Below are 22,003 nucleotides of genomic sequence, written 5' to 3' on the forward strand. Positions count from 1 at the left end.
AATACTATAGATCTCGTTCAACATGTTGCAGGTTTTCAATTGGCATGATGCCGGCCTACTGAGCTTATTTTTAGATGGCGTGACACATGTGATAAACAGGATATAAATACATTACACATGTCAACAAGATAAAAGTCTACTTTTTCAAATGTTTTCTGTTTAACATTTTCTTTTCTCCTTAGTGGCTTTGAGGGTTTGCTTTGCAAATGTGAAGATTAGAAAATAATCCTTGTGTGAATGGAATATTTGTCATTTATTTGTTCTCATAAAGGATTTTCTGTCTGGTGGGAGATAAGTATAAAAGTACCTTTAACAACACATACATACACACACACAAAAATTAATATCTAATATTTAGCAAGCCCTTACTACATATTAGGGACCATTCTGATCACTGCATGCATTAGCTCATTTAAAATTAATAGTTATGGTAACTATCAAGAGCCTAAGGACTACAAAGGGACATCCCTACATGAAATAAAGGTTGGAGCTGTAATGTGGGGTGTCTGCAGGACTCCTTGTTAAAAAACAAGATATGCCAGATTCACACACTTAAGGCAAAAACTGTTTTCTCCGTTGATGATCAAAGTGAAGGGGGCCAGGAAAGAAGGTAAATCTCTATCAATCGGCCCACATTTGAGGCTGCAATGACCCCAAATCGCTTAACGCGAGGTTTGGGAGCGACACGTACGGGTTGTATAACATAAATCCGCTTCCTTAGCCATTAAGCCCCTTTCCCAATGATCAAGAGTCTCCTCTACAGCCATTCAGGTTTTACTTTGGCCCCAAGCGTCAAAATTTGCGTGGAGCCCCCTCTCACGGCTCCTCTGAGCCCGGTGGGGGTCGAAGTGCTACCGGCCCGGCCGGAGCGCCGTGGTCCAACCGCGCGGGCGCCTCGAAGGTGAGGCCGCCACGCGGGTGGGGCGAGAGGCGCGTGACGCCTGCCCCGGGCCACGTTGGCTGCGACCTGCCCGCGCGGCCGCCTCCGCCACAGCCCCGTGCTGGACGCGCGCGGGGCGGGGCCGAGGGGCCGGCGTCGGAGCGGCGGGCCCGGCCCCCAACGTCCCGTTCTCGCTTCACTCGGCTCCCTTCTCCTCCTCCGCTGGCGTCCGCCACCCCAGCCTCGCGTTCCCCCGGCGGCGCCGCCCCTCCCTCGGCCCCAGGTCCAACTCCGCGGAGCTGAGAGGCAGCCCGACCCGGCTCCCGCCCCTACGGTTCGTAACTGTCGGGAGGGAGGCGGGTGGTGTGTCGGCCACGTCATATGGGCCGCCCGCCTCCCATTGGCGGCCGAGGCCTCACCAGACCGAATGTTTACCTGGAGGGCGGGAGCGGGCGGGAGACCGAGGCCCCGCCCCCGGCCGGGGCGGCGTGTGGGGGCGGGGCGGCGGGTGACTTCGGGTAGGCTGGGCCGTGGTAACGTGATTTGGGAGCTTCACGGCCTGTGATATAAAGGTTTTACTGCCTGCTGGATGCTGCGGGGGAAACTTAAGGGCTAGTCTCCACCGGCGGCGGCTCCTCCTCGGTAACCCCGCCTCCTTCGCCTCGGTGAGCCCGCGGGCGGGCGCCCTCAGGCAGGTAGGGAGATGCCGGGGTGGGGGGCGCGAGCCGGGACCGGAGGCCGGCGGGGAAGCCAGAGGGGGCTGCTCAGGACGTAGAACCCACTCCTGAGGCCCCAGCTTCCCGGGTGCTGGAGCCTCTCTCTCCTTCCCCGGGAGCTCGAATAGATGAACTTTCCCAACGGAATCTGAAATGTAGACCTGGAGGCCTGACTGCTCAGGTGCCTTGGCCTGAGTTCTTTGGGTTGATGGGCTGGACGCCCCCCTCTACTTCCCGGATAAGCGGGATTCCCAGCACTCTTCTGGTGGGAGGTGCAACCCATGCACGAAATTGTTTGGTTAAAATAGTAAGTCGTTGCCGGCGTCCAAATGTGGTTAACCAGTGCTGCTGTTTCTTACGTCGCTTTTTTCAGTTCAAAACCAGCAGGTTTGATCCTGTTAACGTTTTCTGCGAAACGCTGGTTGAAGATTGGGATGTTTTCCTTATGCTAGTTTTAAAAGTTTCGTGGCAGATGTACATTGTGCCTTGAAAACTCTTGGACCGAATGGGCAAGCTTTTCAGGACATACAGAGTAGGGATCCTTGGTAGGCGGGTAGTTTTAAAGTGTCTGCTTTATTTTGTAGAGTTATGGTTATATTTATCTTACATATTGCTTCTGCATACCTTCAAACAACTTATGCATCACCCAGATAGAATGTATGGGTAGTTTTTTTATATGTTAATTTTGTGACAAAAGAACAGACATGAGGTAATTTATGTAAGTGCAGTGGCTCGGTTATGCAAGGTGGCTGATGTCTGCTACTATAGCCGCTACTAACTCCCTTGAGGAACTTTTTTGTTCTTACTGTATATGCTGGGGATGAATATTAGTGTAGCTTTCAGCATCTGACTTGGGCCACAGGGCTGGAAGTTACAGGCTTCTTTAACTTTCTTTGCCTCTTTATTTCCTCCCCCCCCCCCTTTTTTTTTCACTTCCAGGAAACTCATCTCGACCTTTGGTGGTAACAGATGCCCAGATTAGACGGTCACTTCTGGAGTTGTTCCTGTGCTCACGGTGGGAGGCACCCAAAATACCTGAAAGCCAGTGCTGGAGGGCTGGCAGCAAAAGTGGGAGAAATGATCAGTTCGTCTGTTTCCAGCCCCTCTTTGCTGGTGGACCACAGTGGTGTGACCACAGACCCCTCTCAGAGGGGCCGGAGCACTGGAACCAGTGGCCACAGTAGCGGCAGCAGCCACGCTAACAGTTGGCATCATCACTTGGTGCAAAGAAGCCTTGTGCTTTTTTTAGTTGGAGTTGTCCTAGCCCTTGTGCTCAACCTACTGCAGATACAGAGAAATGTCACCCTTTTCCCCGAAGAAGTTATTGCCACCATCTTCTCCTCAGCCTGGTGGGTTCCTCCCTGTTGTGGGACAGCAGCTGGTAAGTAACTGTTCTTATTTTATTTTAAAAAGTATATATAAATATTTATTTATTTATTGTCAGTAAGGAACATTTATTTGAAAATGGAGCCACTCACAAATTAACACTGTTTGTCACCAGTGTTTTTTTTTAATTTAGGTAAAGAAAAGAGGGGTAGAGAGTATTATCAAACCTCCAAATGCTAATCTAAGCAACAGCTGTCTCCAAGTTTGAGGAAGTCCAGTGATGGAGATGAGGTAGGGAGATAATTGGCTGTTGAAGCAAATGCCTTTGCCAAACCAAGCTCTCTTCCTCTTACTCTGGGCAGACTAAGGACAGTCTTGAGTATAGCACTGCAGCTGTCATCAAGAGCTAGCTGCCCTGTGATTGGCTGCCTTTAGAACTGGTGAGCAGCAGTGCTGAGTTCCTACTGGTTGCCTGAGTGAACATGCTACACTGCTGGATAACTAAAAACAAATCCGTCACATGTGTTCGAGAGGTGGTTGCCAAGGGAGCAACTTCTCAGCACTTCTTTTGCCAGGACATCCAAATGAACTGCGGCCAATAGCCAAGCCTTTTTTGCTCCCTAGAACTGTTAGCTCTATAGATTAAGTATGTCAGGAAGAGAGTAAGCCCAATTGTGTGCACGTGGACTGTCTTTTTTTGAGTAGAATTTCTTGGTTGTCACTTAGCCAGTTTTATAACAACACTGAATTAATCTTAGCCCAGCAGATCACTTAGTACTTCCTTAGTGTCACATAGCACTCATTTATATAAGTATTTGCCAGGTGTAATATGAAATATTACATTTTATATACTTGTAATATAAAAGTATGACAAGCCCCTGTCCTTAAGAGTCCCATAGTCCAGTGGGGAAACCAAAGAAACATGTATATACGTAACTACAATACAATATGAGGAGCACCCTAATATTTTCCTTGTAGCTAGTGTTTATTGATTGCTTACTTTATGCTTTATGTGCTTTACTTTTTTTGATCCTTACAACAATCCTGTACTTAGCTCCATTTTACAAATGTGGACGCTGAATTACAGAGAGGTGAAGTAATACTGTCCAAGGGTACCCAGCTAGTAAGTGGCAGAGCCACTGCGTTTGAGCTTAACGGTCACTTAAGAGCCACTGTTCATAACTCTGTCTATACAGTCTCCCTGGAATATAGGAAAATACATTGCACTGTGGAAACATGGAGTCTCAGTAATCTCAGAACAATAAGAAAGAAAGAGTCTTGTAGAAAATCTGGTTGTTGTTCTAGCTAGGGCATATAGGGCATATTATCGTCTAAGGGATGCTGTAATTATTAAGCAGTGGATAGTGTTTTAATCTTTGTTTTCAGAAAAATAGGCTCCTGCTTTTGTTTATTTGAACCAAAAATTTGATCTTAAGTAAAATGTTTTAGTTTAGCCTCAATATTTGTAATTGAAGTGTCAAGAAATCCCAGGAGTATCTGAAATACTATTTCTTGTGCCCCGTGTATTTTTTTAACCAGCCCCAAGCATAAAGAAATATTCCCATAATAAATTTTTTACCGATTTACCTTAAGAGGTCAGGTCATGTTATGGTAAAGTAAATTGTGCAGTTCTTTGGGTTTCATTTTTCAAAACCCCAAAACTGAAACTTGATCAAGGCTAATATGAAATTGAAAATTGAGTGTTTGACCAAAACTGATTCTTCCTGTGTTGTTTCTCTATTCAAGAACCTAAAGTGTCTACTTCTTTCATACTGTGTCAAGGTAAAACTGTTGCATGGCTTCCAAGAGCCTCAGTACTCTAGATGCAGTTTATATTTTACTTCTCTTCTGGAATGTCATAACTCCCCCCTACCCAAATTCTTTTTTCTATCATTCTTTAAAATTCTGTGTCTTTGAACACTTCCTAACTATTCCGGACCACAAGGATCTCTTCCTTCTCTGCTTTCCAATTACATAATCCTCATAATTTTACACATGATAAAACAAACCCCAAAAGCCACATCCCATTAGAGGGCAAACTGGAATTGGATGACACGTTTTCTGTTCCTGGTCCAGTGCTCTTTCCACACGTTAGGGGACACATAGGACTTAGCTGAAGAGTAATAGAAAATTGCTTATGATTTTCTTCTCTCCCCTGTTTCTCTAGTACCTAACCACAAAATTATGTATACAACTGGTATTGTGTCTCCCAAAGTAAATGCTTTCACTCCCTTAAAAATTAGGTCTAGGGTGGGCCACGGTGGCTTAGCAGGCAGAGGTCTTACCTACCATTCCAGAGACCCAGGTTTGATTCCCGGTGCCTGCCCATGCCAAAAAAAACTAGGTCTAGTACCCTGTGGGCATGTGAAATGAGTGTTCTTTATTACCTAAATTTATTACTCATCAAATTGAAATCAGCACAAATGTGCCCAGCCTCATTGTTGGGTGCCTGTAAGGACTTGTGATATGACCTGTGATCTCAAGGGTATTCATGTAAGTCTGCCTTTCCATTGTTTAATCAAAATAACAGTTGATGGTAATAGAACGTTAATTATGCAGTCATTTAAGTTTTTTGTACTCAAAGCCTCCATGGGAAACGAAACCTTCTGCTTGATTCATTTGAGACATTTGTTTAACTAAACCAAATAACACTGATATTTTTTAAACTTCTAAAAAGAGTGTGATTGATTGTATTTTTATTCCAAAAGAACAAAAATATGAAATTAATCTTAGTTTAAATACAATGTTGCAGTATATTAACTTTCTAAGGAAAGGACCTGTTTGAGTAAAATATTAATTATCACATAGAAATACTATCATTTTAAACTGCTGTATTCTAATCCTGTCTTTTTTTTTTTAACAGCTGTTGTGGGCTTACTCTACCCCTGTATTGACAGCCATCTTGGAGAACCCCATAAATTTAAAAGAGAATGGGCCAGCGTGATGCGTTGTATCGCAGTTTTTGTTGGTATCAACCATGCAAGTGCCGTATCCTTCGATTAATATGTATTCTACAGAGTATTTTCTCAATGATATGTTGAAGCATTTTGTTAGTTTTAATGAGCATATATTACCACACAGCTTAATTGAAAATTTTCCAGGTATTTTATTTCAAAGGATATTACTTAGTTTACCCTTAAGAGGATTTTTAGATATGATTTCTGGAGTCCTTCCAGAAACATTTCAGGAAACATTTAAAATGATACCAGAAGTAGAATAAACTTATTTATTCTTTCATTGTTCAGAAAGTATCTTTTGTTCTTAGGAATTCTAGTGATAAATTGACTTTTGAATTCCTGTTTTATATCCTTCCAGTGTAGGGATTTGGTGGTTCCTGTGAAGCAGTGAGAACTGATGAGTTTTGCACAAGTTGTTGCCACTTCTTCATAGATTAAGTGGAGAAATCTGTCTCTGCTTCTCCACTTACTTCCTGGCTCTGACCACAAAAATCCAAGAGCCCATCAAAAATTATCCTCTAGAAGAGGAGGTTAAGGGACACCCTAAATTTCTAGTGTCCATAGATGAAATTCACTGAGTGGAATATTTTTGTATCTATACATAAGTATTTCAGGAAGATGGTCCATAGTTTACTGGGCTTCGATTAGATTATATTTTAAAATCTTAGGAAAAGTTATTTTTAGAGTTATAGATCCTTAAATCTGTTCTACCCCTATATTAGTAAGAATGTAAAAAAATGGGTATTATAAAATATCTTAGCCCTTACAATTTGTTCTGTCACTAGTTGATGAGTAATAATGAAAATAGGCTATTGTCTTAGACATTTCAAAATATATAATGTACTTGAATGCTGCCATTCTGACTGGATGTTGTCATAATGCAACCATAAAGATAGTGATTGCTCACTTCAGATTGGTTACTAATAAAAAGAAGGAAGAATAGGACTAGATATGACTTAATATCAAAATATATTGTTTTACTGTTGAAATACTAGCAGAATTTATTTATAATATAGTTTTCAAAAAATTTTACTCTTAAACTTTGTTTTTGATTCAAGTGATCCTAGAGAAATTTCAGATAGTCATTACAGTCACCTTGTATCCAACAAATCCTTTCTCTAGCTTATTAGTCACGTTTTTCTGGATAGAGAATTATGTGTGCACAAAGATGAAAACCTACATGTAGGTCTTGTTTTAAAAGAAAAATTTTTTTTGATTTTGTTAAAAGTCTTTAAATGGGCAGTCCACAGTGGCTCAATGGCATAGTTCTTGCCTGCCATGCCGGTTTCGATTCCCAGTGCCTGCCCATGCAAAAAAAAAGAAAAAAAGGAAAGAAAAAGAAAATCTTTGAACTTTTCCTTAACTTTTGCATCACCAGAAATTGGATTTTGCCAATAATGTTCAGCTGTCTTTGACTTTAGCAGCCCTGTCATTGGGCCTTTGGTGGACATTTGATCGTTCAAGAAGTGGTCTTGGGCTTGGAATTACCATAGCATTTCTAGCCACGCTGATCACTCAGTTTCTCGTATATAATGGTGTTTATCAGTGAGTATATGTTCTCAAATATTGACTTTTTAAACCCATTTTGTAGGACTGTTACTTTTATTTAAAATGTTCATTGAACTTATAGGCTTTCATATTTTATTTAAAATGTTTATTAAACTTACAGGCTTTCATATTTTATTTAGCTTTTATACATACATGACAGATTTAGGCATGAAATTCTCAAAATTACCACTTTTTTTTTTTATTTTTTTATTGTGTAGTATAATATATATACAAAGCAAAGAAATAAAAAAGCAATAGTTTTCAAAGCACCCTTCAACAGGTGGTTATAGGATAGATCTCAGAGTTTGTCATGGGCTACCATACGATCCTCTCAAATTTTTCCTTCTAGCTGCTCCAGAATATAGGAGGCTAGAAGGCTTAAATATTTTTTTATCATGACAATCGACTTTTTTAATTTCTTTTTTTGTGAAAAATAACATATATACAAAAAAGCTATACATTTCAAAGCACAGCACCTCAATTAGTTGTAGAACATATTTAAGACTTTGGCGTGGGTTACAATTTCATAATTTTATGTTTTTATATCTAGCTGTTCTAAAATACTGGAGACTAAAAGAGATATCAATTTAATGATTGATATTAATTTGTTAAATCCTATCTTCACTATATAATCCACAATCACCTTTGATCTTTCCATACCTCTCATTGGGATTGTTTGGGCTATGGCAATTCTAAATTTTTGATATTGGAAGGGTCTGTCACTAATATGTGGTAGGAAGATGGAATTATCTGATGTTCTGGAGAGGCTGGGCTAGGTTTCAGGACTTATCTGGACCAGGGACCCATCTGGAGGTTGTAGGTTTCTAGAAAGTTACTCTAGTGCATGGAACCCTTGTGAAATCTTATATATTGCCCTAGGTGTTCTTTAGGATTGGCTGGAATGGTCCTAGTTGGGGGTTGGTGGGTTATGGTAAGTAGCAAGGTCTACCTGAAGCTTGCATAAGACCAACCTCCAGAGTAGTCTATTGACTCTATTTGAACTCTCTCTGCCACTGATACTTTCTTAATTATACTTCTTTTCCCCCTTTTGGTCAAGATGGAATTGTTGATCCCACGGTGCCAGGTCTGGATTCATCCTTGGGAGTCATCTCCCACATCTCCAGGGAGACTTTCACCCCTGGATGTCATGTCGCATATAGTGGGGAGGGCAGTGATTTCACTTGCAGAGTTGGCATGCCACTTATTTTTGATTCACTTATTAAAAATGTACCATCAATAATTTAAAGAAAAATCAGATAGTTGCAATAAAACATTATCATTCAGATACAACATTTTGCAACGTTTCGTGATTAATATGCATTGTATATATCCCCATTAAAGAAATCTTTCATCCAGAATTGAACTAAACTTAGTGAAATTGACTGAAAAGGCACAACAAATATTGTTATTGTTTTTGCTCCAGGTATACATCCCCAGATTTTCTCTATATTCGTTCTTGGCTCCCATGTATATTTTTCTCAGGAGGTGTAACAGTAGGAAACATAGGACGACAACTGGCTATGGTAAGTAAAATTATCATTTATCTCTTTGACAGAATTGCTTTACATAATTTGCATTGCAGTTTATATTATATCTTGTTCAGAGTCGAGAACAACAATTATTGAGAAAAGTGTGCACTAAAAAAAGTATTGATTTCCAGGAATCCTTTGCTCAGTTATAAAGATTTATAGATTCGTAAATTCATAATGTTAGAGCCAGAAAGGAACTAAAATTCTAGTTCAACAAAGCCCTTCATGTTACAGGTATGTTAAATAGCTTTTCAAATTCGCATTACTACTATTGTAACCAGCAGATAGAAAGTTACTGAAATGACTCAAACGAATGGTCTATAATTAATGTCCTCCCTTCCATTAGTATCAGAACCAAATTTGGATGATCTTAAGCAACAACACTGGTCCCTAAGAATCTGTCAATCAAGACTTTCATTTTAACACAATCAAAGTGGGTGTAGATGATGCTAGAGAAACTAGTGATGTCTTTAGCCCTTGGTCAGATGGAAATAGAGTTTGAGGATGCAGAGGCCCTTCTCAGGTCAGGGGCTGTTGCAAGCAGTCTAGACTACAAGCACTACCATTCCAAGCACACATGTAGAGCTGGGCGCAGAGAAGGCGAACTCTGAAGAGCATTGCTGGGTGTGGCCCTGATCACCAGGTGAGATGAACAGGTGGATGTACTTTCATACCTGAATACTGCACTTGTTCTTACTGCAAGAGAGAAAAATAGTACTCTTCCAAAGCACAGAAGCATTTCTTGAGAGAGATATAATGGGTAGATTAATTCAAGGGTAATTCTAGCAGTTCTTTTCAGTAGTTAGCAATTGACCTTTGAGCACTTGAGTAAAAAAAAATTACATGTGGACACTTAAATGTTATTTCTTCTTTGTTGAGTTGACTTTAACTGGAGTGCTTAAATAAAATGAACTAAAGGAAATGAAAGAAAGAAACCAGAGTAAGTATACAGGCCATTGCTCTCAGGTATAAACTCTGCAGCATCTCAGAAAACTTTATCTTGGCATCTCATATCCTATTTGTAATAATGGCTTGTTTATTTGTGCAGCTGGCACCCATTTGTGAGGGATTGGATTTGAAAGCTGCTTGGATGTTTCATAAAAATGTAACTTCAAAAAGATAGAATTTGTATTATTCCATTAGTTATTGAGTCTAAAACATCTTCTTCTACTCCTTTGTAATTCATCTTCTCTATGGGTCTGCTGCCAAATCAGAAAATACTTAATTGAAAAATTTTTGTGTTTCTCATGTCTCCTAATGGGGAAATAAAAGATTGTGCTTTTTTTTATATTAAAAGTCTGGTCATATAAAATGTCTGAAAAGAAACACTTATTAATAAAACATTTCCCCCCTCCAGAGGGGAAAAAAAAAGTCTGGTCATAAAGCCTCACATGAGAATATTGTACTTCTTCCATGCACTCAACTCCTACCATAGTCAATAGTTTATATTCAGACTGTTACTATATTTACAGCTGTATGTATGCAGTAAGAAATCAGGAGACTGACTAGAATGATGGAGTGTAGCTTCTAATATAATTACTCTAATGAGTTTGTAAAGGTCTTAGAATGCAGAGAACTGGGATAGATCAGTCTGATTTTGCAAAGAAAAATGGACTTATAATACTCCTTAATAGTAAGAATGCAGAACTGGGATAGATCAGTCTGATTTTGCAAAGAAAAATGGACTTATAACACTCCTTAATAGTAAGGAAGAACCTATATATAGTTGGGAAATAAAGAAGGTGTCTAAAAGGAATTATTTGGAAGATTTGAATATGGTTTTTAGATTTTTTGTCCCTACCCTAAATTAAAAAAGAAGTTTTATAATGACAACATACTTTAATAATTGTAAACACTCTATAATGAGTTTTATTTTAAATGTGTTGACTTGGAGGTCATGGCAGGACTCTCATCTTTCTCTCTGTGCCTTCATGGATACAAGAAAGTCCTGGCTCTTCTTCTGACTTCCTATTTCTGTAGTTGACCCTATCATTTTACTGAGAGCAAAGCCTTGGAATTATATTGTGGGTAACAAGGAAACCAGGAGTCAGTAGCTATGTCCTCTCAGCCCTCCCTTCATAAGAGCTCTCAGACCTGGTCTATTCAATATTTCCAGTGCTACTATTGCCCTGATCTAAACCCTCAGACCTCTCTTCTCCCCCTCAAGTTACACAGTTGGAATACTCTCCATCTGGTCTCTTTGTCTTTTTCGTTTCTCCTATCTGCCATCCCTCAAGATAACTATAATGAATGTCTTCTGAAAACAATAGAGAGTATTATAGAAGTAGTACTTTGGGAGGACGGTGCACAGTTTTTCAATAGAAATTAAATATCCTTCACATTCTGATTTAGGTGACTTTTTACCGTACATCCCCCTCTTCCCCTAAGCAAATCCTCCATCCAGTTCAGCCTGAAATAATTCTGCCCTTCATGCCATGTTCCATAAGGTCAACAGAAATACTTTCTGAAATTCATGCTGCTACATCAGCAAAAAGATAACAGTTCATGAAGCCAAATTTGTATTTTTCATGAGACTGGAATTGGGAGTGTAAAATATATTTGCTTCAGATTATGTCAGCTAAAGAATGAAAAGTGTATTTGTAATAAGGTTTATTTTAAAAAACTGATTTTTTGTAACATTGACTATCCCCACCTAACTACAGCTTTTCGTAGTGCTTTTTGTTTTGAAGAGTTTTTTCCCCCCTAAGCATAAATAGACCAAAACTAGCAGAAGATGGTCGTAATGAGCAGGGGGTGAGGGAATCGCATTAATAGCAGTCTGCCAGATGCAGCCCGAGGCCCTAGTACATGCATACCAGATGAGGGCCCTTGATTGCTAGCTCCCTAAATCCTGATACTCTGGAGAAGGGGTCCCCAGGGCAAAGGAACTGGGTGGATTTATGTAAAGTTGGCAAAAGAATCTTCAGCCATAGGAGAACTAAGGTTCTGTGACATTTTCTTCACAAATTAGGAAAATAGTGTTCCTCCCTTGTTTTACATGTTTTCATATTTGCATCCTTGAATCTAGTCAACTTCAGAAAATATTCTCTTAATATGCTTTTGTAGAGTCTTGAAGCTTAGACCATGGTATAAATTACCACTAATCAGGATCTTAATTAGCCAAGGGTAACAATTATAACACCACCTTTAAAGAGAACAACAAATATTTTTTTAAGAATGAGAATAGTTAAGCCTATTTCTTTAATTATTTTCATTTGAAGAAATGAATAGCTTTTTTACCTAATTACGGTCGCAAAAGCCAGTTCATTCTTTTGCTATTCAAATTTTGAAAACTCATTTCTACCCTTAAAACCCAGGAATTTGTTCAGTGCCTTAAAAATGGAATTAATTACTACTGCTTATTTTCATTTACTAGACTGTGCCCATTGAAATTGTATACCGGGAGTGCTGTCTGATAGAACTACTTTTCTCATATTCCATTTTAGGGACTCTATTTAAGAGCTAACGCTTGGTTTAAAATTGACATATATGCCAAGTAAAGCTTTTGTAAAAGGATATGACTACACTGAAGAAGATGAAAGTCTCGGCACTGTGATTAAATTTGACAAATTCCAGTATAACTCAAGTTCATGTTTGATGCTGATGATATTTTTGCCTAGTGCCCTCAGCATCCCTCTCCTCATTCTGTCTCAACTTTCTTAAAATACCATCTGAACTATGATTATGGTGCTCTCTTAGAAAGAAATGCAATTACTTGCAAGGATACCCAAGCCCCAAAGCTACAGGCTATCATTACTTACAGTTAAAATACAGCTCAAGCCTTTACTATTAGCCTACATGTTTAAAAAAGAAAATAATGAATCTGTAGCCATCATTTAATAGAATTTGTATTTATTACTACCTATTGTTTGAAGTCTTTTTTCAAAAAAAAGGTAAGAGTTCAAATTATCAATAGCAATAAATCGCAGATTTATTTCCTGTTATCCTGCATTCCCAGCAATATTTAATTACAAAAAATTGTGCCTCATTCAGCATAAAGTTTAATTTGCCTTTCCTGTTTTTGACTGACCTAATTCAGTTGTTAATGATAACAACAATAATACTGTTCTTGAGAACTAACATTTATTGAGCATTTACTATATATGAGGCATTGTGCTAAACATTTTAATTGTTATCTAATATAGTCCTCATAAAACAGCCTTTAGGAAGATAAAACAACTTGCCCAAATGAGTAGCAGAGATGGAATTTGAACCATGCTTTTCATAAATACACCATATTCCCCCTCTAAATATAGTTCATATCTTGTCCATCATCCTCTAACTATGTTTAAGAAAAATCTATGTTGGTGTTCCGGATTTATGACTATCAGGCAACCCTAATGAAAATGTGTCAAATGTTGTATCAGTCTTAGGCTAATTATGTTATCTCATATCTATAGTCATTGTATTCTTAGACTAATACCAAACCTAAGTTTAGTCTCCCATAGACCATGGATTCTACACTTCTGTCTTCTATTTTTACTTTTTTTCTGGGGGGGGTGGGGGTGAGGGGGTGCATGGTTCGGAAATCAAACCCAGGTCTCCAGCAAGAAAGGTGAACATTCTACCACTGAACATCCGTGCACCCTGTCTTCTCCTTTTTTACTAGCACATTAGTGAATAGGTACTAAAATGTAGTGGCTAGTTTTTTCCTAGGTTGATAGTGAGAATTTGCTCTTTATTTGTCTAGATGGCCGGCAAAGGATTTGTAATCCTTTCAAATTACCAGTTCTTAAACGTATGCATATTCCTTATTAGCATACCAAAACTCCTGAGTGACTTCACCAAGACTCTTGAAATTTCTTTCCTTTCTGTTTAAATAAGATCTTACAGTTTTCTAGATAGGTAATCTTAATGTTCAGCTCCTTCATCTTAAAGCATGGCTGAAGGGGGGGGGGGATTAAGTAAAGTGAAATGTATTATTAGATTCAGAGGAAGAAAGTGTGTGTTCATTGAAGTTTGTCCATTGAAGTTCCATTGTGACCTTAGGAAAGTCAGTGAATCTCTTTGGATCTATTTCTTCGACAGTAAAACATCTGTTCTCTATTGAGAGTTTACCTGGCGTATAATGACTACAGTATCTTTCTCAGGATTTTTGTGAGGGTCAAATGAGAAATGATCATGTAGAAAGGATTTCCAAACTAAAGCTCTCTGTAAATTTAAGCTAGCGTCATTGTTAGAGATTGTAAAACATAACCTATTTCAGACGAGATCAGGCACGTTCAGGGTTGTATGGCCATAGACGATGACCTGTTTCAACTATCACTTTGACCAGACTGCTGACAGAGTAGGTTGTAATGGAACTGTCAGATGTTAGTAAAAGTTTTCAACAATAACTTCCCATACTTGAGCTATACAACCTCAAGTATTAACCTCAAGGAATTAAAAGAATGTAACTGCTAAAATTGCAATGAGTTTGAACTTTTTAGAACACCTGTCCTACCGTAATTATCACTGTATACCTTGTTCCCTTTATAAACTTAAATTAGTTAGACTTTCAACAGTTATCTTACATTTGTAGGACAGTATACATGAAGGGCTTTACAGATTTAATTTCCTTTGTGGTAGAGAGAATTATCCTAATTTTACACATAAGAGAGCTACAGCTTATGGAGATACAGTCATTATGAGGTCATGCAGCAAGAATTTAGTAACGTTGCAAATCTCTTGCTCCAGTTCTTCTTGCTTTCCTAATGTATGGTAATCACCTCGCGTCAAATGATTTTTTAAATCTATTTTAATAATAGATTTATATAATTATTTATAAATATTTTCATTAAATATGAAAATATTTATATATTTAGTGCTAATTTTCTTTGCATTTACTGTTAAAGCAATACTGTTGTGTGGTAGCAGTCATATTAAAGTTAAATTATAATTATATATTGAGATCTTTTTTTTCCCTCCTCTCCTTTTACGTTTAGGGTGTTCCTGAAAAGCCACATAGTGATTGAGTCTTCAGACTCGCTGATTCAGAAGAATGGGCAAGATTTGGGAAGAAAATCTGTGATATTGGATTGTGGCAAAGATTATCTTTTTCTCAAATAACCTATTTAGATTGGGCTGATTATACAGATGACTCCTGGAAAAAAAATTCACCTATTTTAGAATAGTGATGTGGGAAGAATAACTACCTACCTTGAAATCTTCCTTTGATTGACTGCATTTATACCTGTCTGAGCTCTGGAAGCATTTGATCTCAGGCTGTGTATAGGAGCTCAGGCAGGTGGCAATTTCCCAAGTATTAGATTTCATTTTTGTTATTACAAACAAGTTGCCATATTTCAAAGCCTCGAACTAAAACTTAGTTACCAATTACTGATTTTGTATCAGTGCCCAAAGGAGATGGGTTGATGGTGCTTAACAAAGATGAAGTATGGTATAATAGGAATAATATTTATCCAAAAGATATTTTTAAATAGGGTTGTGTTAAAAAAAATTGGAGCAAGTATAGGAGGTACTCCATGTCAGATCATAGCATTGTCATGCTTTAGAAACCACACTCTTGTTTAATCCTGTCACTCAGTGACAGACTTATGTGTATATTCCCAGTATGTAAACTATACGTTTTGCTCTACCCGTGAAATTTTGTGTAGACAATCTTATTGAAAGCAGAAGGCAATGAAAAGTCATAGTTTGACACTATGATATATTGAAATTTTCACCTCAGTTTGTGGAGTCTTACCCAAAATCCGTAATTGTCTAAGAGTGAATACATCTCTGCCATGTATTTCAATCTCAGTTATCCAAAATTATTTGTTGTTTCTTTGATACTCCAGAATAGAGCTTACTATTTTTTTTCCACAGCCCTATAGAATTTGCAATCTGTGATTGCCTTGTAAAAAGAAAAGTGCATATGTCACTACATGAACCATTTGGTGTTTCTAATTATTCAATTATATTGGTGAGCACAATGTATTCATTTAATGGCATAGACCATATTAGACCTAATTTGCAAGTATTGGGTCTTAAACTTCAAGTGCAATGTTTATGAAAACCAATCTGAGCCTTGTATTCTCTGAAATATTTATTATTATTATTTTTTAATGTTTGAGATGTTTAAGAGAGGGGTTCTGCATTCATTTCAGTGCTGCATGGAGGCAAAATTCAGCAATAATTTCTTTCGGTTGTAAAGTTACTTTATTGTACCTTTCACTGAAATACTCCAGTTTTGTGGTTTTAGTAAACTTGTAATTTTTACTTATAAATTTACCTTTTTATGTTATGTGATTTAAATGTTTTTGGTTTGTTTTAAATTCTATTAGTTTAGGCTTGATTAAAAAGCTTTCCTTTTAAACAGAAGTCCCCAGTCAGAATGGAAATTTAGACTAACTTACCTGTGAGTGTTAATGTATGGGATTTGGTTTTGTTTATGTGATGATTCTTGACTGGGTTATTTTGTTTTGTTTTGAGAGAAATATCTTGCAATTTTTAGGTTACTGTAGCTAATTTGCTATGGAGGGAAAATGGAATCCTTCTGAACTTTGGAATTATCCCTTATACATCTTTAGAAATTGAAAATGAATGATTAGTTCTCTGAAAAACTTTTATCAATGAAAATGTCAGCATTTTATGAAAAAAAAGTTATTGGATGAAAGCAGTAATTGAGTCTTTATACTTGATCATGCATAAACAATTTAAGTATTTTTTTCTCTTAAACTGGAAGTAAATCTATATCTGTTAGAAATAATGTAGTCAAAAAATGTGAATCTGAAGAATTTGTTGCCAATACTTGATAACAAGTATATGAACCAAAGTGATTTGAGCTTGTAAAAATGTAAAATAGTATGAACAAAATTTGCACTATACCAGATTTGAAAGTCTAGTCAGATTTACTTTCATACCATTTTCAACATTGTGTTCTTTTTGCATTCATTTTTTTTTTACTTTTATTAAAGGTTCAAAACAAATAACTGTATTTGTAGATTTTTCTTTAGCCAGAAAAGGAAGGTTTCTGTGTAGGATGTTAGAATTTGAAGTAAAAAAGTATTTTATACCTCTTCAAATTTTATTAAACCTTGGCAATATTTAATTTGAGTATATATTTTTTCCCTTCTGGCATGGTAGAAAGTTAAATGTAATAGAAGCTAAATTTAACCTCCTACTTTTCTGCCACCTCTCTTCTGATATGTTGAAGTAGAGGCAGCTGCTTAGGCCTTCCAAGAATGCTATCCAGTCTCTTTGAGTGAGAAGGTCTTTCCCTCTCCATTCTAGGGAATGTCTCTGATAGCCTCTGGGTTCAAAGTGAGTAGAACAGGAAAAGGTATGGAGCATCGTGTTATATATAACAACCACAATATTAGATAAGTAGCATTTAAGGCCAAAATTGCATTTTTCTCAATTCTTGCAGGATTAGAAGTAGCCTCATGTGACTATAAAAAGGTATAGTTTATAACATCAAAAAGATAAAGCCCGTATATTTTTGTTTTTATATGGTCGTACCACAAATATTTGTTGATCGCCTATTTTATGGTAGGCTCTGTGTTGGGTTCCACAGTTAAGACATGAACCAGTTCGCCATAATTTCTCACTGTCAAGGGCCTTTCGTTCTACCCAGAGAGCCAGACAAAACTAGGTAAATAGATCCCAAGCTGAAATAATTAATATGTGAAGGGAACAGAGCAAGAAAAGGAAGGGGAGATGATATTTAAATAATTCTTTAAAAAGAAGTAACTACTAAGCATATAACCAAAACAGTCACCAAGAGTTGGAGCAGTGATCTCACCCTGGGAAGTATAGTAATTTTGTCAGTGTGATTTGACTCCAGGTAGCTAGAGGTCTAACTCCATCTTAAAATGCTTAGGGCTCTTAAGAGTTCCAGGAAGCATTTTGGAATGCACCCATCATTGAAGGCGTTCTAACTTTACCCTTCGGGTGATATTGACAAGGAAGCTCTAGGGGGTAATAAAAAAAAAAAGGTAGGAGGGAGGGAAGACGAGTGTATAATTTCAGCTGGAGGAGCAATGGCGTGGCCCCTTTTTATAGATAGCATCTGATGAATTTCAGTCAGCATATTGTGCTAACACCCAACACCCTGTTTTCACTCCAGATGAGCACGGAGCTTGACCAATAGCAGGAGCATCTGTCTTGCAGCAAAGCAGGAATGTTAGAAGGTTAACTCACTGTCTCAGTTGATTTGCTCCTGAAGGCATGTTAACTTGTATGAGATGCAGCTCCTATTGTAAATATTTCCCAAGGAGCAGTCATGTATCCTCTCAAATACACAGAACTGAAAAGAGGCCTTGAGCTTCCAAGACATTTATGCTATGTTTCGCATAACTTTTCATTTATTTTTTGGTTGTTACCTTAACCCAAGAGGCTGTTGTAATGCAGACACCATGAAGTAGGTTGGCTTTTACAATGGGAATTTATTCGTTTGCAAGCTTATGAATAAATCCCCATTGTATTTATGGCCAAGAGAAACGTCCAAATCAAGGCATCATCAGGTGATGTTTTCATCCCAAAGACCTGCTGCCAGCGATGCTGGGCTCCTCTGTCACATGGCAACATCTGCGGTCTGGCACGTCACTCCTAGGTTTTTGTTACCTCCAGCCTCCTGCCTCCGTGGTTTTCTTTTTCTCCCTCTCTCTCTCTATTCATCCCGTTTATAAAGGACTCCAGTAAAAGAATTAAGAGACACCCTGGGCCAGTCTTAACTGAAGTAACCTAACCAAAAGTTCCACCTACAATAGGTTTACCTCCACAGAAATGGATTAACTTTAAGAACATGACTTTTCTGGAGTTCATACAACTCCAAATCATCACAGTTACGAAATAGCGTTTTAATACTAGTAGAGAAAAGCCTTACTTTATACTCAACTCAATACATATTATAATATAGATTCAAACCAATAGGTTTATACTACATTTAAAATAAAACAGTGCATCTATGTATGGAAAACTGATAGAGCTGAAGATGCAAACATTTACCTTAACACCGGCTCTATGATTTGCCTAAAATTAATCCAATTTGTATGGATCTAACAGTAATGACCACTCTAGTCTTAAATCTAGTATTTTAGAATAAGATGTGGGATGGGACATCTTCCTGAAATTTTTCTGGTCTGGAAGCAGGTAATCAAATTACACCATTTCATTAAAGGTTATGTATGTGATTCACAAAAGATTGCTTTTACTTCTTTCCAATTGTATGGACAAGGCTGAGTAAATATGGACTAGTGATTGATAACAAAGGCATTTTATTTAGCTAGTTTTAAGTCACCTGCCATTTTACATACAGTATGTTTCTGGCAGAATTGTCTAAAGACTTTAATTAGATATAGTCACATCATTCAGTCCCCTGGTGCTATTCCACCCTTGAATTATAGAGTGTCACTTTCTCTTGTGAAAAGGAACTAGGAAAAAGGTACCCATTTAAACCTAAACTTGCCTTTTCTGTTTCATTTGTTGAAATAGACAACTTTTTACTAAGAATGTTTACTGGCTAAGAATTTCACATTATCTCTTTGTAATAATGTAATTTTTTAGCCAATAAAGCTTTAGAGTAGGATATCTCTTTGAAGAGTATTGATATTGTAAGATATTAATAGAAAGCTATTAAAATTCAGCATCCTCATGTGCAGTGCTTTTGGAGTAGAAGTGGGTTTTAAGCCCTAAATTAGCCCACAAATTTAAGCCATAAATTTCATACTGATTCCTGAATGCAGTCAAATATGCACACACAAATAAGAAAACGGTGCATGAAACATATCCAAGTACTAATGCCCAGACTTGGTGTTCTGTGGATTTTCTCTGTAATTTTAAAGACTCACACCAGAAGAATTTCTGTGTTAGTCCCCCAGCCCCAACCCACCCCGAGTTGTTGAGATGTTACCATCTATAAGATAATTGTAGTCCAGATTTTTTTTAAAGACAAAAGAGTAGGGGAAACATGAAAAGTGATATTTAATTATATTTCCATTTATTAGTCACCTCATTTTTTAAAAATGCTTTGTCATCATTTTTACTAATTCTCTACAGTATTTTTCTTCCATGTTATACATGTTCTCAAGTTCAGGAATATAAAGACAGTAAGGAAGATGATGTTAAAACTCCACAGGTAACTAAGTTCCCTGAAGTAATCTTTCTTCTCATTAGAATCCAGGTCTTCATATTTTTGTGTCCTCTCTCAGGAAAATTTTTCATTTATAATTTTACAGTTAATTCCTATCCCTTTTTCAGACCTCAGCTAAGTGTCATTTTCTTACTCAAACCTCCCAAAAAGTTTCTCAGTCCCAGTCGCAGTGGCCATTTTAGTTGGATAATCGTTTGATTACTGTCCTTCCCACCAGGTCAGAAGCTCCATGGAGAGAGGAATTCTGGGTCTCCTTTTTTTTTTTTGCATGGGCAGGCACGAGGAATTGAACCCCAGTCTCTGGCATGGCAGGTGAGAACTCTGCCTGCTGAGCCACTACCGACCCGCCCTCTGTCTCCTTTTGCTTCTTGCATCCCACTGCCTAGTTTCCGAATCTGGTTCATTATCTACACTCAAGAAATGCTGCTTGAAAGAATGCTGAATAAATGTCATTCGTCAGTCAGCCAATCAAATATTTTGGGATGCCTGTCGTCCGGCAGACCAAGGCAGCTCACAGCCAGCACTCCTGTCTTGCTGCCAACAGCCCTTTGGTCCCCTCCGTGTTTGTTATATCCAATCTGCTGTGAACTGAGAAGCAAAATAAAGTTGTTAGAATTACTCATAAATGAGAGAGCTGCATAAATTTGGGAGGAGGTTTCCTCCGAGTAAAGTTGATGAGTTTTAGTGCAGACTTTGTCTTTAAAACAACAGCAAAAGCATTGATTTGTGCTTTTTGCCAACTGTTCCCCCACTTAAAAGTAGGTTTTTATTGTCCTGTATTATTGTGTTGCTATGCAAACAATCTCTGTGCAAGTGAGCTGTTGCAAGCAAGACTTTAGATTATTTTTTCCAGTTATGAGTCGGATTTGCCCTGAGCCATCCTCGCCCTCCTGCTTCCTGCCCTGGTGACAGACTGGCTGGGCCGTGGGAGCCTTCTGCTTGGGGACTGGGAGAGGATATGGCCGACAGCCTGCTAGCAATCAAAGCTCCGGGCAGCACGGATACTAACTCAGATTATTAGAGCTTTGGGCTGATGCCCTCTTGCCCTTCTCATATGACATTTATGCCCTTTGAATTGCAGTCTTTCCAAGGAGAAATGCTTCTCACTTTGACATGTGATGTATCTTTTGCTGCTGCTCAAATTTTGTCTCCTTGGCCATCTGACTGCTTTCAGATCCATCCTAATTTTCTCATGGGGCCTACTGACCCATGCCAATTTGCAGAGTTGGCATCACCCTTTCTCCTAATTTGGCATCAATTGTGTTAGTTGCAAAGACTCAGCTAGGACAGGGTGAGTATAAAAAGCTGTGAGAAAAATTCCAAGGTGAGGAAAGCTGCAACATGACCAGATCCATCCCCCCACCCTACCTCCCTGCTTCAATGATCCCTAATTAATTACTTCCTAACTCCTAGTTCCTGCCAACATGGGAGAGGTCTGCAAGCCTGCACTCAGATACTATGTTTAATCAACACCTCCTTCCACATGGTAAAACTTGGGTGGGTTCTGGGGCTTCCCTGCCTGCTCTCATCGCACATTACTACTCGTGTCTTCCTCAAACATCCTCTAGCTACAGAAGCCTTCTGAAAAAAAGGTCAGCATGCCAACAAATCATTTCAAAGATCTTTTCAAAATCTCGCTATCCAAAAGGAGGGAGATGTTATACTTCATTACCTCTGGCAAGGATTAGAAACACAGGCCTTCAAGTCCTTTCAAGATAGCTGAGCAAACAGAAAAGCCCTTTCATAAGGTTTCTCATAAATGAAGCTGTTGTATTTGCTAAGAGCCACATACACATATTTGTAATCATGTATTTATCATTTGAAAACATTACCAAAAAATGTTATGAGCCCTTCTTGTGTACCAAACATTAGGCAATATTAACATAACGGTATGCAAGATGGTGCCCTGCCCTGATATTAGCTGCCCGAAGTCATCCAATTCACCAAAGAGCTTCTGGAGACTAAAGCTCTTT

The 22,003-nt window shown here is 38.3% G+C and overlaps 1 protein-coding gene across 4 annotated transcripts; it reads left to right on the plus strand.

Annotated features, from left to right (window-relative positions):
* The first annotated feature begins 1,105 nt into the window (after positions 1-1,105).
* Positions 1,106-16,870, plus strand: INSIG1 (insulin induced gene 1). 4 transcript variants are annotated; one of them, XM_077151018.1, is made up of 6 exons: positions 1,106-1,214; positions 2,536-2,977; positions 5,786-5,910; positions 7,258-7,424; positions 8,851-8,950; positions 14,881-16,870. In XM_077151018.1, exons 2-6 carry the CDS (start codon positions 2,566-2,568, stop codon positions 14,908-14,910), a joined length of 834 nt encoding a protein of 277 aa, XP_077007133.1. In that variant the 5' UTR covers positions 1,106-1,214; positions 2,536-2,565; the 3' UTR covers positions 14,911-16,870. The 4 variants fall into 4 exon arrangements, with proteins under 4 accessions (XP_077007133.1, XP_077007114.1, XP_077007125.1 ...); XM_077150999.1 differs by lacking the exon at positions 1,106-1,214 and adding an exon at positions 1,389-1,571; XM_077151010.1 differs by lacking the exon at positions 1,106-1,214 and adding an exon at positions 1,389-1,545.
* Positions 16,871-22,003: the final 5,133 nt, after the last annotated feature.

Source organism: Tamandua tetradactyla, chromosome 1 (assembly GCF_023851605.1).
Source record: "Tamandua tetradactyla isolate mTamTet1 chromosome 1, mTamTet1.pri, whole genome shotgun sequence".
In the NCBI taxonomy this organism is placed as follows: Eukaryota; Metazoa; Chordata; class Mammalia; order Pilosa; family Myrmecophagidae; genus Tamandua; species Tamandua tetradactyla.